Here is a 13296-nt window from a genome sequence, read left to right as displayed (position 1 = left end):
TAAGAACTTAATTCGTTCCGGGGGTCCATTCCTAACCTGAAACTGTTTTTAACCTGAGGTACCACTTTAGCTAATGGGGTCTCCCGCGCTGCCGCCATGCAATTTCTGTTCTCATCCTGAAGCAAAGTTCTTAACCCGAGGTAGTATTTCTGGGTTAGCGGAGTCTGTAACCTGAAGCGTCTGTAACCCGAGGTACCACTGTACTTTAATGATTGCAATCCGAGTGGCGAATTCATAAGAAGGATGCTATTTTATTCAGGTAAAAAAGTGTAATAAATCTCAGACAGCATTCTCTAACTACAATCAAATGTCCTGAATACGGGCTTCACCATTTCTTCTGAAGGAGGCATTTTGGCACCGCAGATGCATGACCGGAAGCTGGAAAAAGCACGTGTGAATAAATGCGTGGCTTTGTGCAGCAACAGGGCGCTGTTACCACGATTACCGCTGGGGGGAGGCAGCATGAAGCGCAGGAGACGGATCTGTGTTGCTGGAGCTGTGGGTGGCAGCTGGCAATGTGATACCAGGGAGGGTCACCATCCTACCTGCTCTCCCCAATTGTGCTCAGTCTCTGTTTCTCGGTGCCAGCGCAGCTTGGCTCTGCTCAGTTGGTTTTGTCACCCATCTGGAGTCGTCCCCAACAAACGTCTCCTCCTGGAGCGACAGGGGGCTTCACAGCGGCTTCTTCTTCAAGCCCAAGACCGAGATGAAAAGCAGTATTTCCACAGCGGCAGGCAAGGCGCTGTCAGGGGGCGAAGACAGACAGAGAGAGGGGAGGGGGTCAGTGCTAAGGAGAAGGGCTTCTTTTTTTCCTTTTCTTTTTTTGAAAATAATATTTATTAAAGTTTTAAAAGTTACAAAAAGAAAAAGTAAAAACTCCATATTAAACAAAAACAAAACAGCACATCACATCACAATAAGGGGGGAAAAAGAGAAAAAGAAAAAGAAAAAAAAACAACAGAAAAATAGAAACAATTAAAAAACACATCAAACCTTCCCATAACTTATCTTTCATTTGCTTGTTTCCTTGACCTCCTCACATCTCTCTTTTTTGTATTCTAGTTCGGTTAGCTATTTCAGCAAATCCTTTCCATCTTTTCCAATTTTAGTCCTGTAATTTATCTTAATATAATGTAACTTTACTTTCCCTCCTTTCACCAATTAACAGTCTGTTTTTTCCCTAAACCTTTATAACATTTCTGCTAAAACCACATAACTTCATTCCAACATCCTTCTAACATTCATTAATTTTACAATGTTTCTGTAGATAGTCTTTAAATTTCTTCAGGAGAAGGGCTTCCCTCTTCCTGGGGGGAGAAAAACATCAGCTGGGGAACAAACATGTGAAACACACACACACACATATGAAAACATAGGAAAGTTCCTAACATGTTAGGGATCATGTTAGGAATCAAGGAGTCAAGCCAAAAGTTGCAAAAAGGCGGCTTGCACTCGCTACGAAGAATCGTATTTGAAAATGCTTGTTTTTGAGGCTTTTTTTTTTCATTTTCATTGCTGAAATGCTTTTTCTTTTTTAATATTCTGATTATTTGATGTGTGTATATGTAAAATCAAAATAAATAAACAATTTAAAAAGGAAGAAAGAAAAGAAAACATAGGAAGGGCCTACTGCCCATCTAGTCCAGAATCCCGTTCTCAAGGTGGCCAACTAAATGCCTGTGGGAAGCCCACAACACACACAACCTAACAGGCTGTTTTTGACTATGTATGTAACTTCTATTTCAAACACAATTCTACATATAATATCTCACAATGTGCAATTCCATAGACCAACACATCATGCAAACAGAACATATCCTGAAAAATTAAAGTCCAATGGATGGTCAGGAGTTAAAGTCCACTCAGTTCCTAAATTGGATATCCTAAATTAGGTGACATACCTTCACGTTTTCCATCAGATATGATATCTACAAACAGGGAACGTTAGAATCCTCAAAGCAGCGACACGTGGAACACCATATAAGATAAGCATACCATATTGTGGTCATTGCCAATATGCCAATTTAGGAACTGAATGGACTTTATCTCCTGACCAGCCTGTTACGTTGTGTGTGTTGTTACTAGGATTGTATTAACATAACCTAAGGTTTAGCAGGTTTAAATTATTATTATTGTTATCATTATTATCATTATTATTAGATCCCACTCCCCTCCTGAGGTTTCCAGCAGCTGAAATTCAAAAGCATTGCTGCCTCCAGCTGTGGAAACAAGAGCGTAGCCATCCTGGCTATTAGCCATCAATGGCCCTCTCCTCCATGAATTTGTTAGGGTTATGAGGGAGAAGAACTTTTCTCCATCCTCCCTCCCTCCCTCCCTCCCTCCCTCTCCCTCTCTCTCTCCATATACCGTATTTTTCCGTGTATTAGACGAGGTTTTTTAACTCAAAAATCGTCAAATAACTGGGGTTGTCCTATATACGGATAGTAGCGTGGGGGGGGGGGAGCTGCGTGCTGCCAGCCAGCTGGTTGGCGGCCCGCGCTCTAGGGAGCTTCCTGCCCGCAGTGGCGTGGAGGGAGCGGCTGCCCACCTCTTTGCCAACCCCCAGCAATGGCCCTGCTGGGGTGATGGCGTGCAGGCAATTCCCCCTAAAAAAAAGCTCAACAACTTTGGGCCATCTCCCCTCATTTTCTTTAAATTTAGTCCCCCCCAAATAAGGAGCGTCTTATACATGGGGGAATCTTATACACGGGAAAATGTACAGTGGTACCTCGGGTTAAGTACTTAATTCGTTCTGGAGGTCTGTACTTAACCTGAAACTGTTCTTAACCTGAAGACCACTTTAGCTAATGGGGCTCCTGCCGCTGCTGCGCCGCTGGAGCACAATTTCTGTTCTCACGCTGAAGCAAAGTTCTTAACCCGAGGTACTATTTCTGGGTTAGCGGAGCCTGTAACCTGAAGCGTCTGTAACCTGAAGGGTATGTAACCCAAGGTACCACTGTATCCACGCATATACAGAACTAAGAATCTACCTGCAGAAGCCCATGATGTACCAGTAAGTGACCGTCTCCCAGCGCTCAAAGACGAAAAAGGAGAGGCAGATGGAGGCACTGCAGTGGGCAGCCAGAGCTAGTGGGGAGCAGTCAGGGAAACTGGCATCGTAAAGTGAGGCCTGCAGTAGCAGGCAGCTCCACATGACCTGGACCTCTTGCACAGAAAGGTGCCAGACATTTTGCGCCTGGGGTGAACTGGGAGAGAGAAGAAACCATCCCGACACCAAGGATGAGAGATCAGCCACTCCCCCTCTGAGCATTTGCTGGATCAAATGTGATTGAGGTGACAGGGACCCACTCCCCAATAGTCACGAGCCAGGGCAATCCAAGATACCAAAGGCATTTACAGTGGTGCCCCGCAAGACGAACGCCTCGCAAGACGGAAAACCCGTTAGACGAAAGGGTTTTCCGTTTTGGAGGCGCTTCGCAAAACGAATTTCCCTATGGGCTTGCTTCGCAAGACGAAAATGTCTTGCGAGTTCCTGCGGGGTTTTTTCCCTCCCCCCTTTTCCTAAGCCGCTAGGCCGCTTATCAGCTGATCCGCTGATAAGCCGCTTAACTGCTGATGGCTAAAAGCCTCTAAACCGCTAATAGTGCTAATCCGCTAAGCTGTCAACGGGCTTGCTTCGCAAGACGAAAAAACCACTATACGAAGAGCCTCATGGAAAGGATTAATTTCGTCTTGCGAGGCACCACTGTACAATAGTAAAGGTAAAGGGACCCCTGACCATTAGGTCCAGTCATGGCCGACTCTGGGGTTGCAGCGCTCATCTCGCTTTATTGGCTGAGGGAGCCGGCGTACAGCTTCCGGGTCATGTGGCCAGCAGGACTAAGCCAGAGCAGCGCACAGAAACGCCATTTACCTTCCCACTGAAGTGGTACCTATTTATCTACTTGCACTTTGACGTGCTTTCAAACTGCTAGGTTGGCAGGAGCAGGGACCAGGCAACAGGAGCTCACCCCGTCATGGGGATTCAAACCGCCGACCTACTGATCAGCAAGTCCTATGCTTATTAGTAAATCTGAGGGCTCATTTGGGGGACAGATCAGGCCAGATGTAATTCGGTTGTGAGGAACCTTTGACCACCAAGTGTTGCTGAACTACAACTCCCCAGCAAGCATCGTCCACGACCAAGGATGATGGGAGCTATAGTTCAGAAACATCTGGAGGGCAACCAACTGGTGTATTTCAATGAATGAAATAGCAGTGGGTGCCCCTTCTAGCAGCAGGGACGTCCTCCTACAGAGGCCACACACATCCCAAGATACCCTTCTCCACTTTGAACCCAGCTACCGTATTTTTCGCTCTATAGGACATACTCCCCCCCCCCCAAAAAAATGAAGGGGAAATGTGTGTGCATCCTATGGAGCGAATGCAGGCTTCCATGCGCACCAACCCCTCTCGCTCTCCAGGCAGCTTTCCACAAGCCTTCGGAGCACTCCGAAGGCTTGCGGATAGCAGCCTGCAGTCTGAAGACCGGGGAGCGCAGCGCCAACTCCCGCTCCCTAGGCTTCAGGCAGCTATCCGCAAGCCTTCGGAGCCCGGCAGGAGTTCCTGCCAGGCTCTGAAGGCTTGTGGATAGCAGCCTGTTCTGGGGGCCGGGGAAGCTCGGGCGTCCCCCGTCCCCAGCCCGCAAGCTCTGGGAGCGGCGGCGAGGTTCCGCGCAATCTTTCCGCCGCTCCTGGACCTGTTTAGGGGGCTGGGGTCGGGGGAAGCTCAGGCTTCCCCCGCCCCAGCCCCGCGGCTAAAAACTAAGCCAAGACAGCGAGCGGAAACCATCCCGTTCGCTGTCTTGGCTTCTTTGCTCTTTGGGGCTGGGGGGGGAAATACAAATCCCCCCCCCCTAAAAACTAGGTGTGCCCTATGGTCCGGTGCGCCCTATAGAGCCAAAAATACAGTACTTTCTCTGGAGTAGAAATGCCAGCCAATCCTGGCCAATGCAGCCCCAGCTTCCGCATTTCTTCTGCTACTCCCACTGCTTGGCGACGGGCAGCAAGTGAAGGAAGCCCCTTGCCTCGCAAAGCTCTGCCACCAGAGGCGACTTCCGTCTCGACTGACCTGCAGAAAGCAAAGATCCACCAGTACAGGCCGCTGTCCCACTGTTCAAAGAGGAAGAAGAGCAACGTGACGGAGGCAGAGGCGTGGGTGCCTGTGGCTGGAGCGGAAAGGAGGCTCAGTCAGGGAGCAACAACGCATGAAGGGCAGGAACCCCTCAGGTCCTCCTGGGGCAGCTGTGGGGCATCGGGGCTGGCCTACACAGGGGACGGCAACAAGCCAGAACGTCCGCGTTCCCACGCGGGAACTGCCTACCAGCTTTCCTCAGCCTTGCGTCCCCTGATGTCGTAGGACTACAACTCCCATTGTCCACTGCTAGCTTAGTCAGTGGGTCAGGGATGATGGGCATTGTAGTCCTACGACATCGGGGGACGCAAGGCTGAAGAACGTTGCCTGATGGACTGAGACGTAAGTGCTTTGGCAAAGCGTCCAGGAGCGGGTATCCAATGGGCCTCAGCGCCTTCTGATGCCCATCTGCACCTGCATGAGATAACATGGGCATCTTCTTTTAGCTCTCAGGTTTGGCTCCCTCACTTTGCAGGTCTGATGAGTCCAAGTTGCCCTCTCTGTGGCTTCCCTCTGCCACCCACGTAACCTACGTCCAGTCTGTCCCCTTTTCAAAGGATACAGAGGAGGCTCTGCACATTGTTGAACATGGACACTCCAGAGAGAAAGCCGGCCAGCTCCACCGCAAAAAGCCCGAGCGTCACCGACAGGGCAACCACCATCCTGAAGGGAGGAAAACCACAGGGAGGGTTACGTCTTGTGTCTCTAGAAAACCTGAAATTCCTTCCTGAGCCCAACCTCTGGTTGCGGTACCTCTGATTGCGGAGGCTCGTTCGCAACATGAAAAGAGCGCAACCCGCAGTGGCGCGTCTGTGCACACACGGGTTGCGATTTGCCGCTTCTGCACATGCGCGTGACATCATTTTGCGCGTCTGCGCATGCGGTGAAACCCGGAAGTAATCCTTTCCGGTACTTCTGGGTCACCGCAGGACGTAACCTGAAGCAAACGTAACATGAGGTATAACTATACAGTAATCGGTCTCTATCTCCCCCCCCCAGCTCCCCAACCCCCCCCCTCTCTCTCTCTCTCACACACACACACACACACACACACTATTTGTTGTTGACATCCGTCTGTCTCAGGAGACAATGGAGGACTGCACCTTTGGCGGTAAAGTCAAACTACTGGAAGGTTACAGCGCTTGTTGTGGCTGTAGAGACCAATGCAGGAGAGACATGTTTCGTTGCAGGTGGGGCAGATGAGAGCATCCAATTGTGCTGATGTAGATGCATCACAGTGTTCTTCCTCTCTGCGCTCCTCCCAGCAGTCATTCCTCCACACGCAGAGAGAAAAGGCAAGCCACAAAGCCAGGGGTGGGGAACCTGAGGCCTCTGACTGTTGCTTGGACCACAGCTTCTATCAGTCCCAGCCAGCATGGGCAATGGTGGTCATGGATGATTTGGAACTTGTTAAGTCAGATATGCAGATGACACAACATTGATGGCAGAAAGTGAGGAGGAGTTATAGAACCTTTTAATGAGGGTGAAAGAGGAGAGCGCAAAATAGGGTCTGAAGCTCAACATCAAAAAAACAAAGATCATGGCCACTGGGCCCATCACCTCCTGGCAAATAGAAGGGGAAGAAATGGAGGCAGTGAGAGATTTTACTTTCTTGGGCTCCATGATCACTGCAGATGGTGACAGCAGTCACGAAATTAAAAGACGCCTGCTTCTTGGGAGAAAAGCAATGACAAACCTAGACAGCATCTTAAAAAGCAGAGACATCACCTTGCCAACAAAGGTCCGTATAGTCAAAGCTATGGTTTTCCCAGTAGTGATGTATGGAAGTGAGAGCTGGACCATAAAGAAGGCTGATCGCCGAAGAATGGATGCTTCTGAATTCTGGTGCTGGAGGAGACTCTTGAGAGTCCCATGGACTGCAAGAAGATCAAACCTATCCATTCTGAAGGAAATCAGCCCTGAAGGGCTGGAAGGACAGATCCTAAAGCTGAGGCTCCAAGACTTTGACCACCTCATGAGAAGATAAGACTCCCTGGAAAAGACCCTGATGCTGGGAAAGATGGAGGGCACAAGGAGAAGGGGACGACAGAGGACGAGATGGTTGGATAGTGTTCTCGAAGCTCCCAGCATGAGTTTGACCAAACTGCGGGTGGCAGTGGAAGACAGGAGTGCCTGGCGTGCTCTGGTCCAGGGGGTCACGAAGAGACGGACAAGACTAAACGATTAAACAAGTCGAAAGCAGGCAATAAAAGAGGGGTAGGATCGAGGTTTATAAAATGATGGTGTCATGCATTGGCCGGGAATCGAACCCGGGCCTCCCGCGTGGCAGGCGAGAATTCTACCACTGAACCACCAATGCAATACGACCAGGTCTGGAATTTCTCAGCAAATATGCCAAGTATGAAGGACATTAGAGCCCTAGGCAAACACAAGCTCCTCTGGAAGGCTAATTGTCTGGAATTTCCCACTGCAAAAAAATCTAATTGGCCCATCTCGTCGCCTGCCTTTATTTTTAACCCTCCACCACCTTTTAAAAAAAGAAGCAGAAGCAGAGTGCACATTTAAAGCACCATTAGCCTTGGCAGCAGAGGCAAGAGACTGATCCGTGGCCAACTTTGTCAGTCCTCGGATGAGAAGAGGCAGCCTATAATCAGCTCCAGAAGCAGTCCTGCTCCTTCTCTTCTCACGCCATCCCCCCCACCCCTTCAGGGCTTTAATCTAAACCTGGATTTACGGCTGCTGTCAGCTAGGTGGAGCAGTGGCCACATCTGCTGTGAAGACAGCAAGCTCCCAAGCCTTTTGCGGGACAGAGAGGTGCCATTATCTGGTGCTGTGCTGTTTTTCTTGTATGTTTTAAACAGGTTTTTAATAGGTATATGGTCTGAATTCTATCGGTGTCCTTAATGATTACTTTTTCTACGTTTTCAGAGGTTCTCGTTTATAATCTGAAAAGGTTAGGGTAAAAATAAATACAGCATCAGCGTCATCCAGTGCTGACGTTTGCTAGATGATGAAAAACATGAGGAGCTGGGAGACATCAGCACTCTCAGCAGCTCCAGAGAGAGAAGGGCGATGAACAGCAATGTGAGGTCACACACACACAGAGAGAGAGATAGCACAGATTCATAAATCCACATTTTAAAAGGAAACCTTTCAGACTATGAATGTTATTAGATAGCCAAAAGGAACAGGGCAGAGGTAGGCGGGGAACACATATTTCTCTGTCATTATCAGCTTGCTTTTCGGGGCTGATAATATACATATTTCCCTAATATTTATATCCCACCTTTCTGAAAACAATCAAAGTGCCCTACAAATAAAACAGCGCAAAGCAATATTCAGATACAGTAATCTGAAAACCTAACAACTGAGGCACCCCAGTCAGACGGGTGGGGTATAAGTAACAGATTACTATTAATAATATTATTATTAACAAGCTTTAAAGGATGCAGCGGGATCTAAGTCCTTATTTTAAATACATGTTCTGGAAAAGCCTACAAAAATAAATCAGCGTATTTCTCTTGGGAGCCTGTTTCAAGATATGGCCACTGCAACCAAAAACCTTTTTAAAAGCATAAAAAAAAACCCTGAAGAGCAGCAGAAGCACCCAGAGAAGGGCTGTAGCAGAGAAAGTCCCAGGCAGAGCACTTACTCTGTGTCTTGGTTCTCAAACTCCTCCTGGGTGCACTGGAGAGGCAGGGAAGCGCGGACATTGTTTTCCTGGACAGCAGAAGACAGAGAAACCGCCATTTGGACCATGCATTCACTCATCACAAGAACAAGGTAGCAGTAGCCTCATAACCTCTTTACTACTGCACCGGTTTCATTATGCTTTATCTATTTTGTATTTACAGTGATACCTCAGGTTAAGCACTTAATTCGTTCCGGAGGTCCATACTTAACCTGAAACTGTTCTTAACCTGAAGACCACTTTAGCTAATGGGGCCTCCTGCTGCCGCCAGAGCACGATTTCTGTTCTCATCCTGAAGCAAAGTTCTTAACCCGAGGTACTATTTCTGGGTTAGCGGAGTCTGTAACCTGAAGCATCTATAACCCGAGGTACTACTGTATTCGGTTTACGAACTCCGCAAAACCGGAAGTGATGTTCCATTTTGTGAGCTTTACCTTGGTCTACGAATGGAAGCCAAACGGTCGAAGGGCACCAGCGGCGGGAGGCCTCATTAGGGAAAGAGTGCCTTGGTTTATGAACGGATTTGGTTTAAGAACAGATTTGGTTTATGAACGGATTTGGTTTAAGAACGGACTTCAGGAACGGATTAAGTTCGTAAACCGAGGTACCACTGTATACGAATTTAATAAATAATAATAAATCATTGGTTCCATCCAGTATGGCCCTGTGAAGAGCACCAGGGTGGGAAAGGCTGCTCTTCAGCAAGGGTTCTCAAAGTGTGGCGTGGCGCCAACTTCAGAAATGCCCAGAGCTGCCTCTTCCCGCCACCCTGTGTGCCTCTTAAGGGGGTCAGCACACAAACACAGGGCACCCCACCCTCCTCGCATGCCATCTATGAGGGCCAACGATATAATCTCTATTTCACCCACCAATCCTTGAACTAAAATCGCATTCCTGCCCCATCCCTGCGAGGCATTTGCTCTCAGAAGGCCATATTTAACAGCGCCAGGCAAACTGCCCGTCTTGGGCAAAGGCTGGAATTGGGGCCTTATTTTTGTTGACGCTTACCGTATTTTTCGCTCTATAGGACGCACCCGACCATAGGACGCACCTAGTTTTAGAGGGGGAGAACAAGAAAAAAAAAATTCTCTCCCTCTCTGCGCAGCGCCTCTCCAGCAAAGCGAGGCCAGGAGAGCAAGAAGGATCGGACGGCTATCCCTGAAGCCAGGAGAGCGAGAGGGGTCAGTGCGCACTGACCCCTCTCGCTCTCCTGGCTTCAGCGAAATCAACGCTGCACTCCGGAGGCTTCGCGTTGCTTTCACTGAAACCATGGATCCTGCATTCGCTCCATAAGATACACACACATTTCCCCTTAATTTTGGGAGGGGGAAAAGTGCATCTTACAGAGCGAAAAATACGGTACTTGTGGGAGACAGAAGCACTTCTTTGGAAAGCGTAAGGCCCATCACACCGTTAAAAAAAGAAATAGGAGCACGTTGAGAGGGCGAAGGGATGGAGTTTGGAGGCTGGGAACAGGTTTCTCACCCTGGACCAGAAGATGGTGATGACGATGACCAAATGGGCCGTGAGGGTCAGGAATCGTGAGGGAACCAGTCCGGTGACCAAAGGCATTGTCTCTCCCAGCATCCAAAAAGTGAGAAATCCTGGCAGTAAAAGACAAGAGAGAGGCAGAGACATCAATAGGAACCTAAGAGCCTGGCTGCTGAATCAAGCCAAAGTGTGTGTGTGTGTGTGTGTGTGTGTGTGTGTGTGTTAGTCTAGCATCCATTTCTGACAGTGGCTAACAAAATGCTTATAGGAAACTTGCAAGCAAGACCCTGTTCAGAGGCAGATTCTACCATTTACGTGCTAGGTGAAGAAAATATGGGTTTAGCAACAGAGAGTGCCAAAATAAATAATAATAATAATAATAATAATAATAATAATAATAATAATAATATTTATGCCCCACCCTTCCCGGTTCAGAAACCGGGCTCAGGGCAGCTAACAACAGATTTAAAACACCTACCGGTAATTGTAAAAGCAGCATAAAATACAGTATAAAAACATGAGCAAGAATAAAATTCAAAGTTCAGAAATCAATTTAGGGGAAATCCATCTCTAAGCATTAGATAATCCCCACGGCTAGATGGCTGAATTAGTCCAACTTGGGCCAGCGAGGAGGCCAGGGGAGAATTAGCTGTGGGGTGTCAGAGCGGGTAATCTTCATAAAAAGGGAGTGGGAGGGAAGAGAAGGGAAATAAAAGATCAGGCTGGATTCAAATTAAAGGCCAGGCAGAATAGCTCTGTCTTACAGGCCTGACAGAAGGAGGTTAAATCCTGCAGGGCCCTGATCTCATAGGACAGAGCATTCCACCAGGTCGGAGCCATCACTGAAAAGGCCCTGGCCCTGGCGGAGGATAGTCTGACTTCCTTAGGGCCCAGGACCTCTAAACTATGGTTATTCATGGACCTTAAGGTCCTCTGCGGGGCAGACCAGGAAAGGTGGTCCCGTAAATACAAAATCAATTCATTCATTCTGTGACAAAAGAAAGGTATCATTCTTTGTTTGACCCCACCATGCAGAACAGGGATAGCCAACATGTGCCCTCCAGATGTGGGCGGACTCCAACTCCCATCAGCCCCGGCCGGCATGGCCAAATGGTCAAGGATGCTGGGAGCTGGAGTCCACAAGCATCTGGAGGGTAACGCATTTTCTGCTCCCAATTTAATACATCCATCTGTGAACAAAGCAAATGTTAAGCACTAAAATTGTCCATGAGAGCAGCACAAAATTAGATCCACAAACCTCAATTGCAGCAAATGACAGTAAAATATGGGCTTGCTGCAACACAGCAAACAAAACCAATTTTCCACCAATCACTATGAAAACATAGGTTGTGTTTTCTTTCCCCTAAGATCTGTTCTATGCGGTTTTTACAAAAAGTGCCTTGACAAGTACATTCAGGCAGCATCTTTTATTGCACATAAAACTGTATTTTAAAAGCGGCAAAATTTTTACAGAGACCAGGGCCCTGAGGGAATCAGATTTCTTTCCGCAGGGCCTGTAAGACAGAGTTGTTCCACCTGGCCTTTGGCTTAGAATCAGTTTGATTCCCTCCCCCTTTCTTTTTCCTTTCTCCTCCTATGAAGAGGCTGCATCCTAATGTTTTAATGTTATATTGCAATCTTTTAAATTGTATTTTAATCAACTTGTTTTTATTATTGGTTGTTAGCCGCCCTGAGCCCGGTCTTGGCTGGGGAGGGCGGGGTATAAATAAATTATTATTAATTATTTATTATTATTATTATTATTATTATTATTATTATTATTATTATTATTACAAGCAATCTAAAATCCTTTAAAAAGTTGGGGTGGGAAGGTGAGGGGTCCACCCTGCTTGCACCAGAAAGAGGTCATACGCTTCCCCCCCACGATCTCCTTAATTGATTAGACACCAAAAGAGGTGCAAATAGCGACCCTCGCCCCATGTCAGGTAGGCACAAATGCGCATGCGCCCTTAATCCCGCCTCAAACAATTAATTTGAAAAACGACAGAGCAGTTATACCCCCCCCCGAATTTCGCCTACAACGACAATATCAAGCCTCCCCCCCCACTGCACCCCCGTCTCCCGCCAACCATTTTGGCCCCAAGCTCGATATACGCGAGCGCCGCATACCGCCCCTCGGGTTTAGGGCCTCGCCGCTAGGCCTCACCGTTGCCCCTGACAACCGCTTCGGAAGCCTCGAAGCTTCTTTTTCCCATCGCGAGAGCTTGAGATCACGGGCGAATCTGAGCCGGCCATTTTGCCTGAGGGCAAAGGCCTGTCGTTTAACCCTTTACTTTCCGTATTGTTGTTCTCACCAGCTTTTCTGAACCCGCTCGGTAAAAAGTCGGTTTCTCCCACCGCCGCCGACGCGACTACGAATATATGTGATAGATTTAGGGCAGGAACTTAAAAACCACTCACATATCCAAAGGGGGAGGGTGAAATGAAGCATGATGCTGCATTGCAAAGCAGCCAAGGCCTTTATTGTTATTTTCCCCTTTTCTATGGACCCCCAATGGCCCAGAGGAAAATGCCAGCTTTTGAATATTTGTAATCGTTTTTATTTGCAGCTGTTTTCCCTCTTGCTTAGACATTTTACAAACCATAGCAGTTCATTTTCCCCTTGCAAAACTTGTCAGAAAGAAAGAAACAAAGAAAGAGGAAGGGAAAGGAAAGAAAAGAAAAGGCGATCCAACGAATTTTCTTCCCAACCCCGATTATCTACTTTTGGATATGGTAATAGCAGCGGTTATACGGAGCTGTGATGGCCGAGTGGTTAAGGCGTTGGACTTGAAATCCAATGGGGACTCCCTGCGTAGGTTCGAATCCTGCTCACAGCGTGCTTATTTTGCGCGGGGTTTTGCTAGCAGAATCCCATTTAAACCTTTCGTCTTTCTCCTCTCCCCCCTCCAGCTGGAAGAGCAGACGACCAACAAGCTGCGCCGATGCGAATTCGCTACCACTAATAATTATTAGCCCACGTTCCCGCTCTCATTTTCGCAGGGGGTTGAAAAGGGGGA

At 47.9% G+C, this 13296-nt stretch overlaps 1 protein-coding gene across 5 annotated transcripts; it reads right to left on the bottom strand.

The window, feature by feature from the left end:
* Positions 1-224: 224 nt before the first annotated feature.
* TMEM107 (transmembrane protein 107) lies at positions 225-12528 on the bottom strand. 5 transcript variants are annotated; one of them, XM_083707214.1, is made up of 6 exons: positions 12444-12528; positions 10271-10389; positions 8747-8814; positions 5696-5796; positions 5071-5167; positions 225-742 (listed from the first exon to the last, which is right to left on the bottom strand). In XM_083707214.1, exons 1-6 carry the CDS (start codon positions 12490-12492, stop codon positions 673-675), a joined length of 504 nt encoding a protein of 167 aa, XP_083563340.1. In that variant the 5' UTR covers positions 12493-12528; the 3' UTR covers positions 225-672. The 5 variants fall into 5 exon arrangements, with proteins under 5 accessions (XP_083563340.1, XP_083563341.1, XP_083563342.1 ...); XM_083707215.1 differs by lacking the exon at positions 5071-5167 and adding an exon at positions 2991-3087; XM_083707216.1 differs by having other exon boundaries at positions 12407-12518.
* Between the last annotated feature and the right edge of the window lie 768 nt (positions 12529-13296).

Source organism: Podarcis gaigeae (assembly GCF_964106915.1).
Source record: "Podarcis gaigeae genome assembly, chromosome: 13".
In the NCBI taxonomy this organism is placed as follows: domain Eukaryota; kingdom Metazoa; phylum Chordata; class Lepidosauria; order Squamata; family Lacertidae; genus Podarcis; species Podarcis gaigeae.
Note: the sequence above shows the minus strand (reverse complement) of the source record. Positions and strands in the feature narration are given on the sequence as shown.

Bases quoted from the DNA above. Each gene is read 5' to 3' on its own strand.
- TMEM107 (XM_083707214.1), bottom strand. From the start codon at position 12,492: ATGGGAAAAAGAAGCTTCGAGGCTTCCGAAGCGGTTGTCAGGGGCAAC. The intron at 5,797-8,746 runs GTAAGTGCTCTG...TCCTCCCTTCAG, and splicing joins TTTGAGAACCAAGACACAGA to GATGGTGGTTGCCCTGTCGG. The intron at 743-5,070 runs GTCAGTCGAGAC...GCCCCCTGACAG, and splicing joins TGGATCTTTGCTTTCTGCAG to CGCCTTGCCTGCCGCTGTGG.